Source organism: Scleropages formosus, chromosome 13, assembly GCF_900964775.1.
Source record: "Scleropages formosus chromosome 13, fSclFor1.1, whole genome shotgun sequence".
NCBI classification, from domain to species: Eukaryota; Metazoa; Chordata; class Actinopteri; order Osteoglossiformes; family Osteoglossidae; genus Scleropages; species Scleropages formosus.
Genome location: NC_041818.1, coordinates 22034120 through 22059308, shown reverse-complemented (window position 1 = coordinate 22059308; position 25189 = coordinate 22034120). Strand labels below are relative to the sequence as shown.

The 25189-nt window shown below is 45.6% G+C and overlaps 2 protein-coding genes across 2 annotated transcripts in view; one reads left to right on the top strand and one right to left on the bottom strand.

Moving 5' to 3' along the window:
- Window positions 1-10899, bottom strand: part of LOC108922962 (protein Shroom4-like) — a 30982-nt gene extending 20083 nt beyond the window's left edge. Inside the window, exon 1 of the mRNA XM_029257553.1 lies at window positions 10731-10899. Coding sequence (XP_029113386.1) covers window positions 10731-10853 — 123 coding nt within the window. The 5' untranslated portion in view covers window positions 10854-10899. The remainder of the gene's footprint in view (window positions 1-10730) is intronic.
- A 9670-nt stretch (window positions 10900-20569) lies between these two features.
- On the top strand, window positions 20570-23220 carry leap2 (liver-expressed antimicrobial peptide 2). The gene is made up of 3 exons (XM_018733472.2): window positions 20570-20860; window positions 21281-21447; window positions 21552-23220. The coding sequence occupies exons 1-3, from the start codon at window positions 20813-20815 to the stop codon at window positions 21589-21591; spliced, it is 255 nt and encodes an 84-aa protein (XP_018588988.1). The 5' UTR covers window positions 20570-20812; the 3' UTR covers window positions 21592-23220.
- Window positions 23221-25189: the final 1969 nt, after the last annotated feature.

The following is a 25189-nucleotide window of genomic DNA, read 5'->3' as shown; positions in this document are numbered from 1 at the left end:
GTGCACCCGTTTTTGTCTCATTACATCTGAAAGCAAAGTGGTGGGGAGGCTCCTGGAACAGCAACCTCTCTTCTCATGGTGTCCTGCTGGCACAGGGGCTGACGGCCTGGACAGGCGGAATGCAGTTGAGATGTAGTGCACAATTTACAGCTGCAATTACAAGCCAACACGAACCACTCCCTTGCTCTTCCCCCTATTGAACGGTGATGTGGAACTTCCCAGGATGTATCATTTTATATCCTTGACAATGCAAGACCAGCTGGATGCGAGGAAAATCTCAACAGAAACCGGCTGTGCTGACTATGATTCACTTATTCCTCCGGGTGAGACTGGAGGAGTTTCTTAGCAGGATGAGATGTTCTCATTGTGCTACTGTTTGCAAGGCTCACAACCTCACTGGGAATTTTGAAGCTCCCTGTGCTTAGAAGTTCAGTAGCAGGTTGAGACTAGTGGGAAGATCAAGCAGATAAATCTAGTGACCTCTAACTTGGATTGGTTGTTTGACAACACAAAGCATTTGCCTCTAGTAGGGTGTGCCCATGGAATTCTACTGCAAGGCATCCACTGAAGAACTGAAGATGGAATTAAGCATGGTTCAACACAGAGGGCCAAGAAAGCAACATGCAGGACCAAAGTCTGCTTCTGTGATCAGGTCAGGATCTCCATCACACGCTAGCTATTAAGCACAATCAGAGATTGTCACTCAAGCGGTCAAGCCACAGACAACCTCTTCCCAGCCACAAGAAAAACCACAGAAATGAGAAGCGGAACTGGGAGCTCGCTGCCAGCTTCTGCAAGGGGCTTAACGGTCATTGAGGCCATGACATCATGCAACATGAGCCTTGTTAACTCTCGTTCCCTCAGCCTTTGTGGTTAATTAAAGAATGGGTTCTGAGCGAAAGCCAATGGCTTGTTCTTGGTGCCCTTGGTAACCCTGGAGAACAGCTGAAGGCCCTCGTTGAGCCCTTGAGCTCCAGGGACCTTCAACAAAGCAGCCCCCGCTGGGTCTTCCCCACCTTTTCCGCCTTCCAAACTTTGCTGTGTGGTCTCCTGGGCACAGAGCGATGGAAATAGCTCCACTACTGCACCCTCTTTGTACTGCCTGCCAGTGCCACACCTATGTGTTCCACTGGGCCCCTCCATGTCCCGCTCCGACCTCGACGTCTGCCGCTTTCTTCAACCCCAGCGAGACTGGAGCCGGCCTACAAAGAGGCCCTTGTGTAGCTCAAAACCTTCTGCTTCTATTCTCTGCCTGGTCCCTCAGGAAAAGCTGCTCATTAGGAGCTATGAAAATTTTTAAAAAAACTCCACCTTAGTACCTTAAATAGAACTTGGGCGAATGGGCAGCTGGCAGCAGCATTGCACATTGCGATATTTATGCTCGTTTTGTTTTTAATTAGTCTTCATTTTACAGGGAAACTTGGAGGAATAGCCACTTACTTGGGGACTTCATTACAGAAATAAATAACTCCCTCTTTACTCGGTCTCAAATCCCTCAAAAAGATAAAAGGCTCTAAGAGGCTGACAGGGAAATAAAAATAAACTCTCCAATTACCAAAATGACTGGAAATATTGCCAGCCTCCTGGTGGTAATAGCTTTAACACAGTGAATGGCTTTGAGAGACATTTTTAGTGGCCTGTTCAGAGTACCATGAAAACAGGCCATGTTTCCTTTCTCAGAGACCTGGGAGAGAAGAAGGATGCTTGACTTGAACATTCAACCATTGGCTTGGCTTGACTGACTGGGATGGGAAGCTTGCTTACAGCTTCCAACCACACAGCTAGAACAAGTGATGAGGAGGGTCTGTTGAACAGTTGAACAAGTGTTATCTATTCACATTTATTCATTTAGCTGACACTTCCCTCTAAAGCAACTTTCAGTGTTAAGCTACCTACAACTATTTACTCATTTATACACCTGGGTAATTTTCCTTCAGCAATTAAGAGTAAGTACCTTGTTCAAGGGTATTACAGCAACAGGTTAGATTCAAACCAGCAACCATCCACATCCACTGCCCTATTATATCTTGAAAACATGTTCTTTAAGGATTTAAGCACTAGAGAACAGAAGCTCTTCTGGCATCTCTAGACATCTCTCTCTCTTTCATTCCCATGAGGAACACACTGCTCTTCACACGTCCTTGGCACCACAAGTGAGGGGTTATTCAAGGGTTGAAACACTGAGAACCCATCTGGGATCTGATGTCATGTTTTGTTTGGAGACAGCTACTCGTGCCTTGAAGCCCCTCTGAGACTTCTCAAAATTTGTCTAGCATCTCCTTTGAAGGAGACACTGCTGGTCTCACCTCTTTGGCACAAGAAGTTATTCAAGGGAAATAACTCTGGTTTGAGGAAGCCATAACCCCGTTGGCTGTGTCCAAGCCCACACCTAGTTGCCAAGGGCGGTGTTACATCTCTCAGTACCAGGGTGTGGGCCCAGCATGGTGGCATAGTGCCAGCCATTGTGCTGAGGAGATTACTCACGCTGCGTATGGGAGTTTGACATTGCCTGGTCACCTAGGGTATCGTCAGCTGTGCTAGTTCCTGTCCGCTCAGGACCATAACTGGACAGGTGGGATAAACGACTAAATCATTTTCCAGAGGATATGAAACAATCTTGGCAAGTTCTGACGGAGCCAGTACCTTCTACCATTAGTGTCACTGTTTGGCAGGGACTGAAGGTTCTGTAATCAGCCTTCTGAACACCCCTACAAGGGCGGTAAAAGGAGGGATCTGAGGTCAGGCAAACCTCACTCTGATATGAAGTCAGCCGTGCTTGTGACTGCACCTTCCCCCAGGCTGGTGGAAAACGCAAGCAAAACCCAAATGAATCCTGGTATCCCACAGGTGAGCGAACCACATGTGCTTAGACTTAAATGCAGAGGTGTTCAATGCTTCGGCTGTAAGAAATAAAGACCACGTCTGATTCCGCAACACATTTGAAACATTAGGAAGAACATAAACTGTTGTCCAGTTGTTCTAACGAACCCCTTAACTAACTGTGCATACAATAAATGACAGCACTTACGGTATTGCGCCGTATGCCAATTTGTCCTCCTGTATCCACTTACATGAAAATTTAATTCATTGCCTTTAAGCACATTATACACGTCCTGAACTTCAAAGCTCCTCCAGACACACACTGAGCCTTTAACTATTACATTCGCCCTGAGTATGAAAACCAGAGTTGGTAGGTCGCCATAACAACGGTACCAGAATCCTTAAAAAGCTCTCCTCTGGTCTAGGGTGGGGTCCCAACCTGGACTGGCTCCCGTAAAGGATGAGATAAAGAGGAGATTAAACCAACACTTCATTGGCAGAGACTAAATTTTGAACAAATCCCAGCACCCTCAGTGCAAAGAACTTACGAGTACAACACTCCTTGGGTGGGTTAAAGGAGCACAGGATGGGGTGGGTTGGGGTGGGATTGCTTGCTAAAAGCAGGAGCTTCTTCTGACCCACTGGCCCAATTGGATACAACTCAAAGTCAAAGTGTGCGAGAAAGCCGCTGCTGGAATGCGTTTCACTAGATGAAAGTGAGTGGTTATGGGGCACGTTCACAAAAGCCTCTTTCACTAGAGGTCAGAGGGACAGGTGTCAGGGCGGGGAATCCTTCGCAGACCCAAACTGTCTCGACGGCTCTCATCCCCGCTTGACTCACTGAGGGTGGGGCGGCAGGTTCAAGGGGCAGCATCTTGTACAAAGCAAACATTTGAAGGCAAAACTTTCAAGAAAGCAGCCTTGCATGTCCTGTAACTATCTGTAACTACAAATTATGAATTCAATGGAGTGCTTGTGCTAAATGGTCCAAAAGGAAAGAGTTTATGAAGGAAAAAAAAGAAATCATCCCAGACTGCAGCACACATTCCTTCCATCATCAGCTACTCATACATGGTCTAAAACCCAGAAATGAATTCCAAAACAAGTCACCATGTGGTCACTCAGATGTTGCACTAAAATGATAATGTTACTGTGATTTTTCCTTGTGGGCCACTTTAGGAAATTGTAAAGGAGCAAAATGTGCCTCCTGTTGTACCCTCTAATTTAAAAAAGATCTGCTATCTATTGTTTTATATTGCAACCAAATGACCTCTACTTGTGATGTTATATATGGAACTCGTCAAAACTGAGAGTTCACTTGCTGGAAACCAGGTTTTTTCACGAGACATTCAAGTAACAAGTTTGATGAGGAGTCCACATGTCTTCCCAGCTCTTATGCAGCACTTCCCAGAGAGGTAGGACACTTGTGGGTTGCTTTGCTTTTATTCTCTCCAGTTTGTCCCACTGCCGAAATGTGCCACAGTTCCTCCTTACTGCCTCCTTCTACTGTTAAATTCAGCAAGTAACATGGTGGTCAGAACTGTGACCTGGTGTGTGGAAGACCCAGGTTGAAATCCCACCTCTAAATAACAGCACCCCTCTGTAAAAATTAGCAAATAAGTAGTTTCCTTGGACAAAAGCATCATCTAAATTAATAAATAAGGATATCTGGCTTTAGACCAGAGATTTCCCCACAAACAATATTTAAACTAAAAAGGAACACATGGCTCAGTATCCTGTATTAATACAAAAGAAATTCAACTTCCGTTTGAAATCTTTAGCATCTGAGGAATCGGCTCGTAAACAATCTAAAAACTTTTCATTATTAATCTTAAAAACTTCAGGAAACCATACATTCCCATGAGGAATCCCAGAAGTTCATCTTCACTCCTTATTTGTCTTTACTCTGAACTTCCTTGAATACATCTGTAACTGACCAGCTTCTGTGGCCCTTCATCCAAAGAGGGACCTACGACATCCAACCCTCATAAGCACTCTCACCCCCAACCCCACAACACGTCACAGGTGTCCTCTGAAGGAGAAACACCCTGCTGTACGCCCTATGACACCAACTCAGGGCGGCAGAGAAGGAAAAGAAAATAGAAGAGGATGTGAACCGTCAGCTTTACTGCAAACGTTCATAAACAGCCGATTTCTGTACGCACAGCCCAACAAACAGAGGACACATTGTACCGCTGCACACGCAGCTTCACGTGTTTTTCCTACTCGGTGGTTAGGGCAGTGGCACGCTGGTCTTCGCTCGCTCTTACACACATAAATGTACAAGCTCACAGCAGTGGTCACCATCAAGGGACTGGAAAAATTAAAGAGCCTAAATCTCACTGCTATACATAGCAGCACCTTGAAAGCTTTGAAACAGGATGTGGTCATCCATGACCTCTCCTTTCATTTCTGCCTGCTCCCATTTCTTAAACATGCCCCACCTGCGTGCCAGGCTTCTGTTTGCACTCAGATCCTTTAAATGCTCCAGCTGTAGAACAGGGCGTGTCGTGTCCTTGGGCTTCGGAACGGTGTCTCGGAGAAGAGAGTTCGGCACAGACGGCAGGTGCAGGTTGAGCCCCCGTATCTCCTCTCTTTATCTGGGCTTGGGTAGATGTCGGCAGGCTCAAGTCTTGGAAGCTGAGCGATTGGACCTTACGCAGAATTACAAAAGCCACGACAAGATCAGCCCTATCCCACGAGCTGATCTCCCAAATGCTGGTTATCTTACCAGCAACAGGTCACAGCAAGCAGCATCTTGACCTATATGGGCAACTTGTGCCAGTGATCCTTCGTGCGTGAACATGAAAACTGCTGCATTTCTACAAAATATGTGGTTGTCAACATCTAAAAATTACCTTTAAAGTGGCACGTGCTCATGACATCATGTGGTATCCGCAACAGACCTTCAGATATGACTGAGGGGTTTTGCTGTGCCAGGCCGAAGAGCCCTGTCTTTCCCCACACTGTTATTATAGGCAACCTGGGTTACCAAAATGTCTGGAAGGAGGGGGAAGTCCTGGGGGTGTGGGTGGGGCAGGCGGGGGAGACTTCCTGAGTGTACAGTGGCCTGGAAAAGCTTGGTAACACCACCAAAGAAGGAGCCTGCTTGGCTTGAGCAGCTCAGACAGCTGGGGTGGAGGACAGACAAAGTCTCCATTCCTTCGGGCGAGACACTCACTTTTTGGGATACCAAAAACAGCCATGTTATTTTGTTACTTAAATGACAGCGTAATTCAAGGAGAATCTTACAGTTCTACCCATACTGTACAGCAGGGTATTTTCCTCAAGCAATTCAGGTGAAATACGTTACTTGAAAGCACTACAGCGCAGCTCCTACTGGGACTTGAACACACCAATATCTCCAGGTTGAATCTTCTCTCCATGTTACAACATGTAGCTCAGATGTAGGAAGTTCCTCCTAGAACTTTCTTTTGTTGCACTCTGAAATTTTTCTCAGCAGGCTGCTGATCCCTCAATAGCAACTTCTTCGGTTGGAAAGTCTACAGACTTCAGTGGGGGGTATAACCCGTCGGATTAGAACACACCAGGGCTCAGTGCTTAATACCCCCCGCTAAGGCAGTGTGTGGCACATCAGATGAAAAACAAAAAAAAAAAAAAAAAAAAAAAGTATTTCATCGTGCAAACACAAAACACCGACAGACAAAACTGCAATCTGCATGTGTTTTGGGTTATTCGTTGAGCAAGTCTAGGCAGAGTATTCAATGCTACAGCACTCACTTCCCCTCCTGTATGCAGAGCCAAAGGTTTCAGACACTTTCCCACACTTTTCTGCGTTGCAACCACAATGAGGGAACCAAATGTCCTCTCGGTATAGCTTCATTAATGTATCCTGGGGTAAAAGGGACTCTGGCTTGGGTCAGTGGGTCATATCGATGATGCTTGAGATCACAGCAACCATGGGTGTACACCTCCACACCTCTAGGGGGAGCTATATTCTTCTAAAGGCTCTTTTTTTTTTTTAACCCCACTTCAGGAGGCATAGGGTAGGTCACACGTGCCCCTCCAACTCTCCACCTGACCATCTCTACCTTCGATTAACCCCGTGACTCACTTAACAGCAAATGGGAGGGCTAACAGGACCCAACCTTCACCTTCTCTGCCAGCAACCAACAGCCTGCAGGCACCTGAGAGTTTGATCAAGGCCATGGCCCATGAGCAGCCATGGGGCAGATTCCCCCGTGAGACAACCCAGATTCGAACCCCCAGGTTGCATATGAGGAGCGGGCCTTTGTAGGCAGGGGCCCCTTGGGACATGCCTTTCGTTAACGGTTTATTTCATTTGAGATACACAGACACATTTTCTGAACCGCTTGTTCCATACGGGGTCATGGGGAACCAGAGCCTACCTGGCAACACAGGGCATAACGCCGGAGGGGGAGGGGACGCCAGTCCGTCGCAAGGCACCCCAAGCGGGACTCGAACCCCAGACCCACTGGAAAGCAGGACTTGGTCCGACCCACTGCGCCACCGCACTCCCTTCATTTTAGATAGCAACTGGTAAAGCAAAGTGAAACCAAGTGATGCCTTTGGTATGACTCACTGGCCAAAGATATACACACACACACACACACACACACACACACACACACACACACACACACTGGGTACCCAAACACTGTCAGTAATCCATCAGAAGCCCATGGGTGAACGTGAGACGGAAAACAATGCAAGCTCAACCAGCGAAGCATTCCATGCATGTAAATATCCGACTCAGCATATTGTCTCTTCAAACGTCGCGTAGGAGCAGTGCGGATGACAAAGAGCAGACACGCGCTCCACCGGTCAGCGGCTGCCCACTCCTGACCCGCTGCTCAGCTCCTGAACTTGAGTAACCTCCCCCAGGAAGCCCCTCCATGGCAGGGTGAGTCTGGGAATGTGATCTCGGGGGGCCGTTTCCTCTTCGACATCTTCATTCAAGTAAAATAAATCAACGGTTCGCTGGAATGCGGCAGGAGGACCCAGAATGGCTTCAGCCCCCCGCCTGGAACCTCCAACTCGGGTCGCGCAAGGGCAGGGATGGTTGGGGACGTGGATAATAAGCTCAAGCACATCTGCTGAGATGGCTTTTTTGGTAAAAAAATTTAAATTAGGCCACAAATGCCCTGCGGCTATTGGATAAAATATTACCGCAGTTTTTAACAAGGCGATCGAGAGTCAGAAGGTTGCAGGTTTTAATTCTAATCACAACAAAGCCAGTGTACCATAAAAATGTGTGTAAACAAACACAATGGAAGAGTAAAAGAAAATGCAAGTCATCGCCAAAAAGGCTTTCAGATGTGCACAATGAGTTGTATTGTTTTAAAAAAAAAAAGGAGAGAGAGAGAGAGAGAGAAAAAAAAAAAAAAAAAAATCAATAAAAGGTTAGTGCACTCCACCTTTGGGGTATTTAATGATAGACCAGGCCTGTCAAAAATGGCCCGGAGTTGCGTCCTAAACAGACGCCCATGGCAGTAAGGTGAACTTTCCACACCGGCTAGTGAGATGAAAGCGACATTTATCACTTCAGAGGGCAGAACCTCACAATGTGCTCATTCAGAGCCAGAATAAAACAGAAACCGATTCATGGCTCAAACATGTGAATACATTAAATTAATTAAATAAATTACACCCGCTGTCCGGAAACGCGAAAACTTTTCTGGAGTCCAGACGCAAAACTGAAAATAAAGGTTCTTTCACTCTCCCTGAAGTTAAATTCCTAATCATTGCACAATTACTCGCACAAAAAGAGGAGCAATTTGGGTATCGACCGCAACACCCGTTCGAAGAAGCAGCCGGCACACAGACCACTTGGATTTGGTTTTATTCTGAATGAAAAGGACCCTCTAGAACAGAGGTTCTTAACCTGGGCTCCGTGGACCCAATGGGGGTCTGTGCATGGGCTTCCGGAAGGTCTATGAAGCGCAGGCTTGCCTTGAAAACCCTAAAGAAGTTTAAAAATTAATTTATTTCATTTAATTTAATTACCATGCTCTTACTATAGGGGGTGTGGTGCCGTAGCAGGTTTGGCTGGGGCCTGCTCTCCGGTGGGTCTGGGGTTCAAGTCCTGCTTGGGGTGCCTTGCAATGGACTGGTGTCCCATCCTGGGTGTGTCCCCTCCCCCTCTAGTCTTGCGCCCTGTGTTGTTGGGTTAGGCTCCGGTTTGCCACGACCCCAACTGGGACAAGTGGCATCAGCCAGTGTGTGTGTGTGTGTGTGTGTGTGTGTGTGTGTGTGCGCGCACTCACGGTCTTACTATCCGTTTTGTACTTCTGTGTGAAGGTAATCACGTTTCAATGCAAGCAGTTCTCCAAAATATTTTCTCCAAATTAATCCATGGACATTTTTCTGGACGTGATCTTCAGTCTAGAAACGGTTCAGATCCTTTCCTCCGGAACATGCCGAGACACTGACTGAGACAATCAAACTAAGAGCAGGATAAAGCAGTTAAAAGATGGTTAAAGCCCTAATCCTCGCTTCTTTGTAAAAGCTTGACGTTGCCTATAAGCTGTTGTTCTCGCCTTTGCTTACGATTTTCTTTTCTTTAATCCCTAAAAGTGTTTAATCGAATCCTGCGTTGCTCTGGCGTTGAAGGAGCAGAGCATTTCATCCTGGATTCACAACAGTGCGACTGTTACCTGGTGACCTTGTGGGCACTTTTTCTTTGCATGAACCTGCCAGCGTAATTCGACTTGGACAAAGACGTCAGCTAAATACGGGATAGTAAAAATAATAATTAAACCGGTGTTAGGGAGATGGATGGTTATGTCTGACAGGAATATGGCATGCGGATAAGGGCGCCACACATAAAATGTGGCAAAAGCTCAAGGTTCAACACGGGTCTCCGGAGGATCCGTTCCCATGCATCGCATTAGAGATGGGAAAAAGTGTCTCTGCGCTCCTCATCAGGTCCCACTGTTCTCACAGTACCGATACGACCGGAGATAAACACACTGTAATTCTGTCACTTATACCGCACCGGACTACTTTACTTCTGTACCTTGAGGGTTGTGTCTTGCAGTTTACCGGTGCAGTATTATTGTTATTGTTGTTGTTTCGTTGTGGTGGTGGTGCATTCTGTCCAGGGGGTACCCCCCCACCACCAAATGATTAGGGGGATAGGCTCCGCACCACTGTGACCCTGATCAGGACAAGCGGTTAATGAAAATTAATAAATGGACAGATTGTTGTTGTTGCTGTTAGTAATAGTAATAATAATAATAATAATAATAATAATAATGCACTCAGTCAGTGTCAGATGGTGACAATACAAGTTCAAGTACTGTACTCCAGCAACACCAGATGAACCTGGGACCGGACCTGACTCAGTCACTGGGGTTAAAGACAAGAAAAACATCTTATACCATGGGAAAATCAAGTTTACCTCCGAATTCCTCCTGCCCCTGAAACTGCAGCTGAAGCGCACAGGAATGTGTGTAGAAACGTGTTTTTCTCTAGGTACCCGGACACTCGCGCGCGGTCCATCTCGTGCAGGTGATCCCAGGGCCACCGCCGTGCGATGTAAAAACGTGGTAAATGCAGACACACCGAGTGCGATTTACAGTAGTTTGCGCACGGGAATGACAGGTGGGATCGAGGTTTTCCTGAAGAAACACTTTTGCACCGCGACAGCGCGAGCGTTTTATGAGCGCCCGCGAGCCCCCCGCGCGCCGCGGACACGCAGCGAGCACGTACTCCGAACCGACAGCGCTTACAAGTGTGCAGCGACGGGGCTTTGCGCGTTTGCAAAACGTTCACTGTTCTATAAAGTTGTTTTAACTCCCTCTACTGTTTTTCCAACAATAGTTGACCCCACGTGCGTGTGACTAGTGCTGCACCCGAAACTATCCCCTCGCGCGCTCGTTCACTGGAGAAGAGAGAGAAAGGATAGGGACCGGGGGGGGTCTTACTTTGGTGATGACGAGCGGCTCTCCGTGCTCCAGTCCCCCTTTCAGCGTGAACCCCCAAGGCGCGCCCCCGCGCAGCTGCACCTCGATGTGCTGGAAGGGCGCGAGCTGCTCCGCCGATGCCATCCGCACTCGCGCTCGCGCTCGGTTTCACGCCCCACGCGCGGCCGCGCGCAACTCGCGACGACTGCCCGCTCAGCCGCGCGCATGCATCACGGGCGGAGCGAGGGGGGCGGGGTGGGGGCTCTATTTCGCCGCACGGAGGGGGTGGGGACCGGGGGTTGGTCTCCAACGGCAAGTGAAGTATTCTGAGTGACCGGGGGTCTGAGGGTGTGAGGGGGTTGGGGGGTCAGTTTGGGGAGGTGGGTGTGGCACGCGGGTGGAGATTGGTGGTGCTGGCGGCGGGGGGGCGGTCATTTCGCTGAGGATCAACAGCTGCATTGTGCTCGGGCTGCAACCTGAGTGTGACACACTGTGTATTAACTGCGTGTTACTGCTGCTGCGCGGCATGTCCCGCGCAACCGTGCGCGTGCGACGGACAGTGACAGTGCCAGTGCCGCAGTGATCGGCCTGCAGACACACATCGGACAGAGCGCGGGATTGTGGTCCTGACCTTAAAAACACTGATTTATTCCTTAACCTCTCGTGTAAGGTGAGTCTAAAGTGTGAACATTTAGAATGAAGCAGAGTGCTGCCAGAATTATTATATCTCACCTTCACCATAGTATACAGTATAGACCCTTGCATAGACTGAATATACTGTACAGTAAAACTTTTGTTATCCAGCAAAATGGGCCGATCACTTTGCTGCTCCTTGACAGAGGGCCAAAAACATGTCATTCTTATAGCTGTTCCCGTCCACAAATACATTAATAATTACATATTGCAGCTGCTATAACAATGATTTGGATTAATGGTGGCAACCTGCCCAAGGGCATTTTAACCTAAAGCAAAGACAAACAAAAACTGCTTTTGTCTCCATGTGTACCCTCGTTGGTCGACTGGCTAATGATTTTTCTCTAACCCTTCAACACGTGACTCTTCCGCGCTGTGCTGCTTAAAATGAAAACAGTCTTGATCTACATGAAGCCGGACAAAAACTGAAAGTGAAGGTGATGAAGGACCGATCGGGTCCGCTGATGTCCTTCTCTGCAGCTTCGCAAAGGTGATCGGAAGGTGATGCCTCTGTTCATGCTCATGTACAGTAGCGGATCCGCAAGTTTAAAACTGGTGGTGTAGTGGCTGGAACTGCTGTCTTCGACCCCAAAGGTTGTAGGTTTGAATCTCACCTCTGGATGCAGTACCTGCGAGCAAGGTACTTACCCTGAATTGCTCCAGTAAAATTACCCAGCTGTATAAATGGGTAAGTAACTGTAGATAGATTAAGATTGTAAATTGCTTTGGAGAAAAGTGACAGCTAGATGAATAAAGGTAAATGTTTACCCATTAGTTCTGGGTAAGTACCTTGATCAGGGGTTTGGGATTAGAACCAGGAATATTCAGATCATTAGACAACTGCTCTAAGCTTTACACATAACCAACTTCACAGTAGTTTACCCATTTATACAGGAGAGAATGCTTAGTTTTTCAGTTGCGGATACATGTACATTTTATTTACTTAACCGATGCTTTTCTCCAAAGCGACTTCCAATGAACTCTGTGTGGTGTTATTGTTAAGATATTGTGTATGTTCCTCACACTACAGTGCTGGGAGAGCAAACTCAATTTCCCACACACCTTATTCACCGTGGTGACTTACACTGCTAGATACACTTCTTACACTGGGTCACTCATCCATACATCAGTGGAACATACACTCTCTCTCTCTGTCACTCACACACTATGGGTGGACCTGAACAGCATCTCTTTGGACTGTGGGAGGAAACCAGAGCACCTGGAGGAAAACCACACAGACTCAGGGAGAACATGCAAGCTCCATACAAACTGAGCAGGGATCGAACCCCCGTGTGCCACTGTGCCGCCCATAACCACCAGTAACCACCTTTTTTAAGGGTACCACAGAAGGAGTTGGGATTCACCCAGAAATCTATGGACTGCAAGGCGACACCCCTAACCACTATGCCACTTGCTTCCTCATATGTGAATAAAGCACAATGTTCTGTTTTTTTTTTTTTTTTTTTTTAAAAAAAGCTTTAAAAAGCCAGACTTACACCACCTTCTCATTTCGACTGTTAGATTTATTATGCTTGACAGCGGAATTCCGCATCACTGATAAACGGGCGACTCAAAAGCACTTAGGAGTGACATGTAGATACCGCGTTTAATTACCTTAAGGGCAGCAGTGCAGCGCGGGGGCGAGGAAATGAAACCGTGAAATGGTGCGGTGGGCTTTAGGGAACGGGACCGCTCGCTTCGTCTGTTAGGTGGGGCTCCGAAATCTGTGGTGGGAATAATATGAGCCGATGTAAGCTATGCTAACTGCCCACCATAATTTAAAAAAAAGGGACCCAAGAAAAGCTATAACATTTACAATGGCAATGTGGATGTTTATTTCCCCACAGGAATTTGCCATTGTGGTGTTCGGCTTCCTCCAGCAGGGCAGTATAAAAAAAAACTGTCTTCTGCTGTTATGGAGCCTGTTGGTGGCTGAACGGTCGCGTTCGGTCTCTTCTCCATCCGTGTCCTGAAACTCATGGAAATCAAGCTGAACCCGGGTGCAGTCTTGTGTGGTCCAGACCCCTGGGGTCGCGTCATTTCGGAGGAAAGCAGACGTTGCTCTAAACGTGACCGTCCTTCTCGTATGTGACAGCCGTGTCTTACTCGTCGGAAGGTGTTTTTCGGAGTCGAACGCCAGGCTGCTGCATGGTAACCGGTTGCAGTTTTCCCAGCTCTTTTCCCTCTCGTCATCTGCGAATAATGACTGTTGAAGTTGGCTGAGACTATAGCAATTAGAGTGCGTCGCCCCACCCACGCCCTGCGACGCTGCCCCTGCGCTTGTTTGTGTTGCTGGATTGGCGCCCGGAGACGCTCTCTGAGGGCGCAGCTTGACGCGGCCCTCAGAACATGGCTTTTGTGCGCGGGGTGTACAGTATGTGCACGGAGGCGGCGGCGACGAGCACCAGCCAGGGATGCTTCCACCAGCAACTGGTCTCCTTGGTTGCTGCCTCTGGCTCCCGGCGTTACCGTACCTCGGCCTACCCGGTCCAGGACACAAAAGCTCCCTTTGAAAACAGCCTCCAGGAGGGGCATCTCATGTACGTGCCGCATTCCGCACCGCCCCTGCAGTTGCTGGTGGACGCGCAGCCGGTGTCTTCGAGATAATAAAGGCGTAACGCATGCGCTCAGCTGACATTAAAGTCACACGCTCTGCTGTTTCTGAAAGTTCCCAACGTTGTGCGTTTTATGTTTTGCTTGGTTCGCACAGTGGTGCAGCAGGGAGTGCTGGTGCCACGTGGGGTCAAAGCCAGCTCAGACTGTGTGGAATTTACGTGTTTTCCCTGTGTTTGCGTGCAGTTTCGTCTCACGGTCCAAAAGTGTTTCAGGTGACCTGGTGACTCTAAATTGCCTTTACCATGTTCTTATGTACATGAATGAATGGCAGCTTTCCCAACAGGTACTTTAGCACATGACCCTTACATTTGTAGGGTCTGCAAAAAGAGAAAAAAAATGTAACAAGCTGAAAAAATCTGGAAGAACAACAATAATTTATATATAGTGACACAGAAAATTAATGCAAATTAATCTTCAAAATTGCATTTAAAAAAAATTATAATTCCACAATTTTCAGGCATTTCCGAAGAAAGTTTCACTCTTTGGCTTCTCCATCGATCACGTGGTTTAGCCCGAGCTGCTCCATAACCAAGTATTTTTCGTGCATATTTCTGGGAATAGGAGGAAGGAAATAGGAGCAGCCAACTTACAGCTGTGTGCTGCACAGTCCATCGAGTCGCGATCAGGAAAATGGCACCTCTCTGTGTTCCAGCTGGGGGTGTCAGCTCTGATTTAAATGCTTAAAGTTTTTTCATTTATGACAATCAGTGGGCAAAAATACTGTAAAATGTTTTTTTTTGTTTTTTTTTTTTTTTCCCCCGCCAAAATTTACTGCACTGGGTTTTTAGTGCATGAACCGGAAGACTTTCGCACTGAAGCCAAAATTTCTACTGCATTCCCACCATGCCCACAAACCCCTGCTGGGGGCAGCAGGTGGCACAGTGTTCAGAGCTGCTGTCCTACCCTCAAATGAGGGAGGTTTGAATTCCATTCCTGTTGTACTACCCTTGGTCAAGGTACTTATCGTGAATTGTTACAGTAAAAATTACCCAGACGTACAAAGGGTTAAATGAACAGGGACAGCTGGTAGCATAGTAGTTAGGATCACTGCCTTTGGGTCTGAAAGTTGCTGGTTTGAATTTCACCAACTGCTGTAGTACCCTGGAGCAAGGTATACTGTAAACTGCTCTGGTAAAATTACCTGGCTGTATAAATGGGTGATTAGTAATTATGTACCTTAACATTGCATGGTGCTTCGAAGAAAAGCATCAGCTAAATGCAAGTCATTGCAATTATATTCCGGTACAAATGCAACACTGTTAGTAAGTTTGGAGAAAAGCATCAGCTAAATAAATTACTAAAAAAAAGTACCAACTTGTATGCAAGGCCTCTGAATATGGGCAAGCTGCCCCCTACTGGTGCTCTGGCCCCAGCACCTCAAAAAATTTCTCAGTAACACTGGAGGCTCATTTCTGCACAATGAAGTTGTTGTTTGGGGGAGGGGGAGGGGGAAGGGGAGGGGGGGGGGTTTCCAGACTTTTCCAGGCTTCTGTTTATAACCGAGTCTCTTCTACATGCATTTTAAGATATCGTGTATGTTCCTCACACTACAGCGCTGGGAGAGCAAACTCAATTTCTCACAGCCTGTTGTGCAAAGTAGGGGACGCGGTGGCACAGCGGGCTTGGCCAGCTCCCGCTTTCTGGCGCGCCTGGGGTTCGAGTCCTCCTTGGGATGCCTTGCGACAGACTGACATCCCGTCCTGGGTGTGTCCCCTCCCCCTCCAGCCCCACGCCCTGCGCTGCCGGGTTAGGCTCCGGCTCACCCCAACCCCACTTGGGACAAGCAGCTTCGGCAAGTATGTGTTGTGCAAAGTTTCTTATTGCAAATTTATGTTTTAATTATTTCATTACTTCCATTATTTTTGCACTTGCTTTGATTAACTATTATAGTTTTTATTGTTTTTCACTTTCAAATTCATTGTATTGCACACAATGACAATAAAGTATCTTATCTTATCTTATAGCTGATTGGAAGACTGCAGCTAAATTTCCATGTTCAGGAAATACCTTATTTCAGAGGACTTTTTGAGGGGAACTGTTCAGTGTGTACAATAAAGATAATGTGTAATTACACCATTTAAGGTAGGGAATATACCAGCATGGTAACCAGCATACACACCCACACTGTACTGGGGTTTTGCATCAGAAAATACCTGCACTGAAAATAAATAAATAAATAAATAAATAAATAAATAAATAACAGCAGTTATCCATTTTTGTGAGTGTTTTCATGTAGAAATGTCTGGGCCGAGCCGAAAGGGTGTCAAATATGATGTCTCTTTTATTGTCCAGCAGGGGACGCTTTATGTTGGCATCAAAAGTTTCACAATCTGGAAGAGGCCAAATATTGTCCCCCCCCCCAAATATTATATTGTGTATGTTAGAATCCAGATTGAATATGCCCCCTTCCACGTACATGTGTGAATGAGCATGAGAGTGAGAGTTAATGAAAACCAGACGAATGTTCTGACAGATTCCGATCAGATTTTGCGTATCCGTGGTAACCAACTGTTTTTACTCCCCTGTCCAGCAATCTTCTAACAGACACAGATACGGCACGAGTGATGTTGTCTGCAGGGTCTAAAGGGTGAATTCTGACCCAGGACTCAGCCCACCCACCTGCGGTAAACTTGGCAACAGGGCCGGCGCTCCATTAATCGATCAATTAACAAGCACTGCTGTTCGGCTTCATTACGATTAATTAGTTCTTCAGTTCATTGTTCTAGACAATGCCTCCATTGATTAAACAAGGTCACATCTGGGAAGTGCTGTATTTCCAGCACACGCACTCACACACTCGCTCACTCATATGAAATAACACGCAAACATGGGTTTGGGAAAGAGCACAGCCAACTCCACAATAAAACTATATTCCTTAAGTTCCTTAAGAGCCTCAATTCGTAACCGTGGACATGAAATAGCAGAACGCTGTAAGGACCCTTGTATGCTGGACAGCTGACTTTGCTTTTTCCAGTTACATCACCTCTGGCTAGTTCTGATCCGTCGTGTGTTTCTGAAGGGCTGCACAGTTCCCTGTGTGTTAAACAAATTGCCCTTTCTAGAAAGAAACACGAGCATGGCGCAGAAAAGAGGTTTAAACTGTAACTATGAACCCTCTCTTATCTGTCCCCTCCCAGGGTCACAGCCAGACCGCAGTCCCGTTTCCTGGACCTCGATGACCTTCGTTCCAGGTACACAAATGCCGGGGACGCTCGTGGTTGGGAGGATTGTGATCCGGCTCACACGGATGTGCGGTCCAGGGTTCCGCTGGGCAGTATGTGTGCTCCCATTTCATTACGTGCTGCAATAAAACAAAAAATGACAATGGTGCGTCAGCGTACATGTTACAAACTTGTGGACTGATGGTTCAAGTCTGCAATCCTCAGACAGGCCTGATTCCAGGACCATTGAACAAGGTCCAAGAAAAATGTTTAAGGGAACCAATGAGAACAATTTTGGATTGCTTTAGAGAAGAGACATGTGCTGAGCCAGAGAATAATTATAAAAATTATAACAATAGGGTTTGTTTATTTAAAATAAGTTAAATGGGTTATAGCGAAAGAACTGATTTCTCTTTCTAATTCCACCATTCTCAGCATGGGCTTCACACATAATAATAATAATAATAATAATACATTTAATTTGTTTCATATCCAGCACTTCTGCATTTTTTTTCAAACTGACATCCAAATTTATTCATTTACAAAACTGGATACATGCATTTGACCGGGTCAGTTTATGTACTTTACCGAAGGCTCTACAACCAAAAGCCATGAGGTTGCAGGTCTCGATGTTTAGCCAGCATGTCACCTGCTGACCCTATTTTTGCCAATCTGTCCATCATCATAGCTGAATATTTGCTTTCGTTTTCAGAATTCTCACGGGTACCTGTTGAGCTGTGTTCCTAAAGGAGTCCTCACCAGGGATTTGAGGAGGACTAAGGGCACCGCTTACTGACAGGCAGCTTTGATGATACACCAGCCTGTCTGGAGTGTCCCTGTCCTGGCTCAGAGCTGCTGTCAGGGTTCAGCGTGGGCCTCGATGTCCTGCTTCTGGCCACTCCTTGGACGAACCCTGCAGTTGGTCTACAGTCAACCACAACCCATAAGCAAACAGGGAAGTAGCAGCAAAGGTCTCCACTGGCTGTGAAGCACTGGCAGAGGCCACGATGTTCACCCTGCTCAGAGCACAGGGATCTCAGCAGCACAGGGAGCACTGCTCTGGACAAGCTGTGCTTCACTGATCCCCTGAGAGCTTCGCAAAGAAAATGTCTGAAGGAATTACCTCTGCTGTCACACACAAGTGGTGCCATTTAGCCACTGTGTAAAAGGGGAAATGATGGGGTTGTGCTTTTAAATCCATGGGGTGCCTGCATATGTTGGTATGTGAAAGGTCCTGGGGTGTTAGATTTCTGTTGAGAACAGTGAAATAATAAATAATAATAATAGCAAAATAATGGCAACTCATCATCATCATTATTATTATTATTATTATTATTATCATCTTTTTTTTTTTTTTTAGCTGACACTTGTCTCCAAAGCTTCGTACACTAAGCTGTTCACAATCATTTACCTATTTCTACAGCCAGGTCATTTGTGCTGTATCAGTTCAGGCTAAGTACTTTGTTCAAGGCTGCTACAACATGAACTGGGTTCAAATTCCTTTGAATGGAAGGTTATGGCTTTAAAATATTGTTTTCTGTCAGTCGCCCATCATCTCAAAATAGTTGCATCTGAGCGCTGCAAGTTTGTTTGTGTGATAATGCAGGGTAATGGTGAAGCTACAGAAAAAACTCAGCAAAGCATTCTGATAATGACTGACCCATCTGAGGAATCTGCCTGGTCCCATTTGCACAGATGCAGCTTCTGAAACAGAAGGGCACTTAACCCACAGACCACACAGATGACCAGAATGTTGTGGGATCCATATAAATGAGGTCACAATAATTGTTCTTGGATATAAAGTAACAGTGAAAAGTGTAAATCCAGTTTTTTGGAAACTGGTTTTTCTCACAAGACGTCCAGTTAGCGACTCTGAGCAGGAGACCAAGCCACATGTCTTTCCAGCTTCTGCTTCAGCTTCCAAAGATGTAGAACATGTTTAGGCTGTTTTACATGTACATTGACATTGATTCATAGAGCAGGCACTTTTCTATAAAACGACATACAACTCAGGGTAAAGAAATGTGCATTTCACCACCAGGCGAAGGAATACAAATGCAGAAATAAGGTCCTCAAAATGCAGTCAGTTTGTCCAATACCACCATTTTTGACAACATACATTACACAAGTATCCGCATATAGAAATTATATTGAATACAAAGGTATTTGTGATAGATAATGTGCAAGTTTATGGAGCAGATGGGAGATCAGGAGAGAAGTGGGTCCGGAAGAGACGACTTTTGAGAATATTCAAAGGGATTCAACGGTTTTGAGAGGCAGAGGGAGCTCATTCTACCACGGTGGAAACAGAACCAAAAACCTATGGGCTTTCAGTGTTGGGCCTCTCAAGAGTGAGACCAGCAGGTGGCAAGAGATGTAAGAGCATATCAGTCTGGCTGGGGCATAGCATTCGATCCAGTCCTATAGGTATCAGGACGCAGAATGCATTGATGGTCTTGTAGGCTGTAGCCAGAGTGTTGAACTTGATCCAGGGAGCTATAAGTAGCTAGTGCACGGCTGCTAGGTAAGCAAGATACAAGAACATGTGTTAAAATAGACGTGGACATGATCCTAGACAATGGTCATCTTTAAGACAGATAGAAGTGTTGAAATCTCTGGGCTTCAAGTACGCTGCATTCCAGGCTTTGGGCAACATTATGACTAAGATCCAACCTCTGTGACCCTTTAGATGAGAACTCTGTCCTGCCACCTTCTATTCCACTGGGCTGCTATGTGTGCTCATGGGTAATATGTACAAGAGCTCGCTGTGTTTGCTAATATGCTAGTGTAAAGGGTCCATCAGATGTCCTCTTTCTCCCTGCCAGGAGCTTTTTGGATGTGTCATCCTTGCAGACAGCTGTTGGTGTAACGGTTAGTGGCTGACTTTGGACCCAAAGGTTGCAGGTTTGAATCACACCACCAGCTGTAATATGCTTGAGCAACGTACTTACCGTAAATTGCTCCTGTAAAATTACCCAGCTGTATAAATGAGCAAATAGTTATAAGCTGCTTTTGGAGTAGATCGTCAGCTAAATGAATGAATGTCAATGTCATGATTGTGTGTATCTGTGTGGGACATCTTGCCAGGGGTGTCTATACAGGACAGCTTCTCATGGTGATATGTGGCTGTATGGGACATATCCTCATGGTCAAGGTGTGTGTATAGGGTGTCTTTTCATGCTCAGGGAGTCTGATTGGCTTTAGATGGAGGCACAAACTGACATCCAAAGGGAAGGGGTGAGACCAGGGGTTCAGGCAAGTCCAGCTGGCAGGACATACAGTGGACACAGTGGAATGTGTTGGCTTGACAGCTGCCATTGATCACCCAAAACCTCCAGCTGTCCCTCTTCATATAAGCCTCCACCCTGCCTAAGGAGGAGGGCAGTGTCTCACCTGATTGCCCTCTCCAGCCAAGGGAAGAGGAGCCTCTGGCACACAGAGAGGCCCAAGGAACATTTTATCTGCACTCTTGTCAAATATTTAGCAAACATCTGACGTCACCGTGGGCTCAAAAAGGGTACCGGGTGAGCAGTAGTGCAGCAGACAGACGCAAGCACAGAGAACTGCACCAGGGAGAACATCAGGAAGCTCTTTCTGCTCGCGTCTGAGACGATACATCCTTTCTGCAGCAGAATGACAGCGTTCACATGGAGCTTGCTCCTTCTTGTGCTCGTCCATCAGGTAGTGTCTACCCATTGGTCCATTGCTGTATATCCTTACCGATTTAGAGCAAAACTCGCCCATGAAACTGTCTACATGGAAAATGAAGTTTACGTTTGACTGAAGCCAAAATTTATGCATGAAGAAAAATATTTATGCATAGCATGATCATGGCTAGAACATAGCTTGTGGTTACCGTAGTGATAGCGCTGATTTCAATGCCAGAATCCACACATGACAATTGTCGTTGAGCCTTCAGATGCTCACATTTTGGTCAGAGGTGTCATTCTGTAATTTGTAACTACTTGCCAGGTTCTGGTTAGTAAACATTTGAGATACCTGTTGCTGATCGGGTCAGAATCCTATCTTTATATGCGCTTTATCTGCTCTGAAGCCGTTTGGAGACTGAACTTGAGGTGTTCTTTGTGTGTCCTGTGACAGGTGTCCACGGACCCTGTGGTACAAGAGGAGGACCAGCCTGTTGCCCCCCTTAGGGAAGGGCTGCTGAGACGGATCGCACGCATGACTCCTCTGTGGAGGATCATGGGAAGCAAGCCCCACGGAGCCTACTGTCAGGACAACTATGAGTGTTCCACTGGGATCTGTCGGTGAGCCGCACCTCCCTCTCCGCGCAGCCATCCTCCAGCTAATCTCAGGTGGCCCTCACTAATATCTATACCACACTTCTCTCTTCTCCCCTTCCCTCCTCCAGGGGCGGCCACTGCTCATTCAGTCAGCCGATCAAGTCCTAGAAGTGGAGAACCATTGACGCCTCCTCTCCCCGGGGGGGAGCGCAGATCTCCAGCACAGCATTGGCAGACCCTACTGGGAGTGTGGTGGCCAGACAGCCATGGCAAAGGCCTCTTTCTTCTGGGACTCCTCCTTCTCCAGTGGACACACTGAGTTCAGGCAGGATTTATTTGCAATGTCTCACACACACACGCACACACATACACACATTCAGACGTGCATGTTTGCTGTATAGCCAACACCAGAAGCAGGCAAGACAAGGTTCTTACGGAAGGTTGTGTGGTTGAAGCTCTGAAAGGAAGGAGTGCTGGGGGGACATCAGCGGTGAAGTTTTAAGGAACTCGGCGCAAGCGCTTTACTAAACGGCTTCTATGTAGTGCCAAGCAAAACCTTAATGCCGTTCCTAAGCGTGACAACACAAAGACTACCACTGTAGTCTGGATCAAAAAAATGTTAGCAGTTTTAATTAATTGTATTATGTCATTTTCTTGTTGCTTTCCTTGTTACCATGGTGACCACCCCTCTGACACTATTTTTACAGTATACAGAGTGCCCTGCGTATAAATTTGAAAAATAGCTTCTATGTTAATGCACAAATATGTTTTGCAAAGTGTAATAAGTGCCTGGGGTAAAAGTAGTTTTTTTTTTAGCTAATGTTACAGCAATGATATATGTGAGAATAAGATGAGGTCCGTGGTTTATATGCAGGTCAGAGACGGAAAGCACCAGTGGGTTGGAGGGTCAAGCTGCAGATAGCATTGGAGAAGGTTAGAGGTCACAGACAGTGACTGAGCTGTCTAATCATTTATAGAACTGCACATTTTCAACATTTTAACTCTTCCTACCAGTTACCTGTTTATTTATTCCCCTACCTTTAGAAAAGAGGTATTGTCTTTAACTTTGAGTTTTAAACTGTTGGATATTGTTCTTAGTATCTTTGTTATCTGGCTCCTCAGTGTAGATGCTGTTTGTTTTGGAGTTTTAATTTTTCTATTTAATTCTGATTTTTCAAATGTATGAATGAAGTTTTGAGAATATCTAAATAAATAGATACAGCCATATGTATCTTTATACTGCTCCTCAACATTTAGTATAACAGTCTCTTTTGCTTCTAAATTTTTCTGTTTAATTTAAATTTAATATCAATTTTAAATGTATTAATCAAGTTTTCTCTACTTGTCCTTCTGATGCAACTTCTTGCATTTACTGTATATAAAAAGCTACTAGTCCTAGATGTTTCTGATTGACTGACCATGGGCCATTGGCCAACAACTAATAATACTTGATGTTGCTGCAATATTTTATTAACTTGCCTGAGATTTTTATCTGTATGTTCACAGTCACTGTGGAAAAATGCAATACAGTAAAAGACAGATATTTCTGTGTTTGAATGGTTTTATGTTAATGACTCGTGGAGTTTTCCTGTGCTACTCCTGAGCTAATACAAGTAGTTCTTGATGCTAGCATGCATATGCACTCTTGCATTTTGTAATATGAAACATGATCTCATAGTCACATGTTTGCATGACAGCGTACTGTATGAAGAAACTGTTTCAGTACTGTGACTTCTTTCTGTGTCACAGATTTATTTTCCCAGAAAATGCAGCACTTTTTAAAATAAAAAGTTCTCAGCAAGAAGTGGTATTTTATTATCATTCTTTTTGTTCAAATATAACACTTATATAGCCACATCCAACATAGACCAAGAGTACTCAGCAATGCCTTAAGGATCATTTTAGCTTATTTATAGGCAACATGCTATTTAATGGATGTGTTCGCTTTTAAACAGTAATATCCAGCATTATAATGCACATTTAAAGATTTCATTACTAAAAGTGTTTAGGTTAATTACCCTGTACCTGTACGGTGCAAAAGGAGATTTTTCTATGGAGAAAGGACAACTCTAACACAAAAATTCTGCCACAAAAATACATCAGTCAGATGGATGGATGGATGGAAATACATCAGTCAATGTTTTTGTTGAGATACATACGGTAGAAACATATGAACATGCATCAGTATGCTGAGTAATTTTCTTGTGCAATACTTTTGCAGGTTGCCGCAACATGGGTTCAAGTTCCTGTCAATGTCACGGTTGTACAACATGAAATAAATTCCACGGCAGTAGTCACCAGCATCCTTAGGACATGACAGGTGTGGAGAGGAGTGCCAAGCCTGTCCAGAACCCACAGTAAATGATCATGCCGTTGACCCGCTACCCACAATGCATTGCACAACACAAACTGCCAACTCGCCTGGGTTCGCTTTTAGAACATGGCCACCTACATTAAAACACTAGTGTTGCACATCAGTTTAGAATCCAGTCCAAAGGGCAAATGCCTTCATAGTATGTGTGTGTTGTACCATTTAATTCAGGGCACCAGCATTAATAACGTCTTTATCCAGAGGAAATCACAAGACTCCAATTTAAAACAAAAAATGCAGGCATAAGTAGTGCATCTGTGTTATGCATCTTAGGCACATAGAGCCCCAGCTGAAAAGGGTACATCTGCTTGTGTAATACCACGTGCTCCTGTCTTAGGGCCAGAAGGTCACAGGTTTGAGTCCTGCTGCATGTTGTTAACTTAAACAAAATTTACCAACTCTTTAAATGGATAAATAACTCTTATATATATATATATATATATATATATATATATATATATATATAAAAAAAACTCTTAGTAGCTTAACATTGTTAGCTGTGCTGGCAAAAACAGATTCAGCTGGTAGTGGAGTGGTTACAGCTCCTACCATTGGACCTCAAGGTCACAGGTTTAAATTCCACTGAAAGTGAATAAGCTACACAATATTTCCCAGCTCTTTAAATGGATCATTAACTGTTACTAGCTTAACATTCTTAGCCAGGCCCATAACCCTATGTTCACCTGGTAGTCTTGTGGTTAGTGCTCCTGCCTGTGAAGCTGAAGGTCAGGCTTGAATCCCACTAAAATGTATTAAGTTAAGCAATATTTCCCAACTTTTTAAATGCATTATTAATTGTTAGTAGTTTAACATTATTAGCAGTGCTCATACTACTGTGTTCACTTGGCAATGTAGTGGTTAGAGCTCCTGCCTATGTACTGCACAGGTTCAAATTCCACTTAAAATTACTAAGTTAAACACACACGGGGAACTGGAGCCTAACCCGGCAACTCAGGGCATAAGGCCGGAGGGGGAGGGGACACACCCAGGACGGGACGCCAGTCCGTCACAAGGCACCCCAAGTGGGACTTGAACCCCAGACCCACCGGAGAACAGAACCCTAGTCCAACCCACTGCGCCACCGCACCCCCCTACTAAGTTAAACATTTCTATGGATGATTAATTGTTAGCAGCTCAACATTGCTAGCTGCGCTATCGAAACCATGTTCACACGGTAATGTCGTGGTTAATGCTCCTTCCTGTGTACCACAAGGGCACAGGTTTGAATTGAGAGTTGTTAAACATTTTTTCCAATTTTTTAAATGGGTAATTAACTGTTAGTAGCTTAACATTCTTAGCTGTACCAGTAACAGTGACAGTGTGTTCACCTGGTAGTGTAGTGGTTACAGCTCCTGTCATTTTACCTGAAGGTCACAGGTTTGAATCCTAATTAAA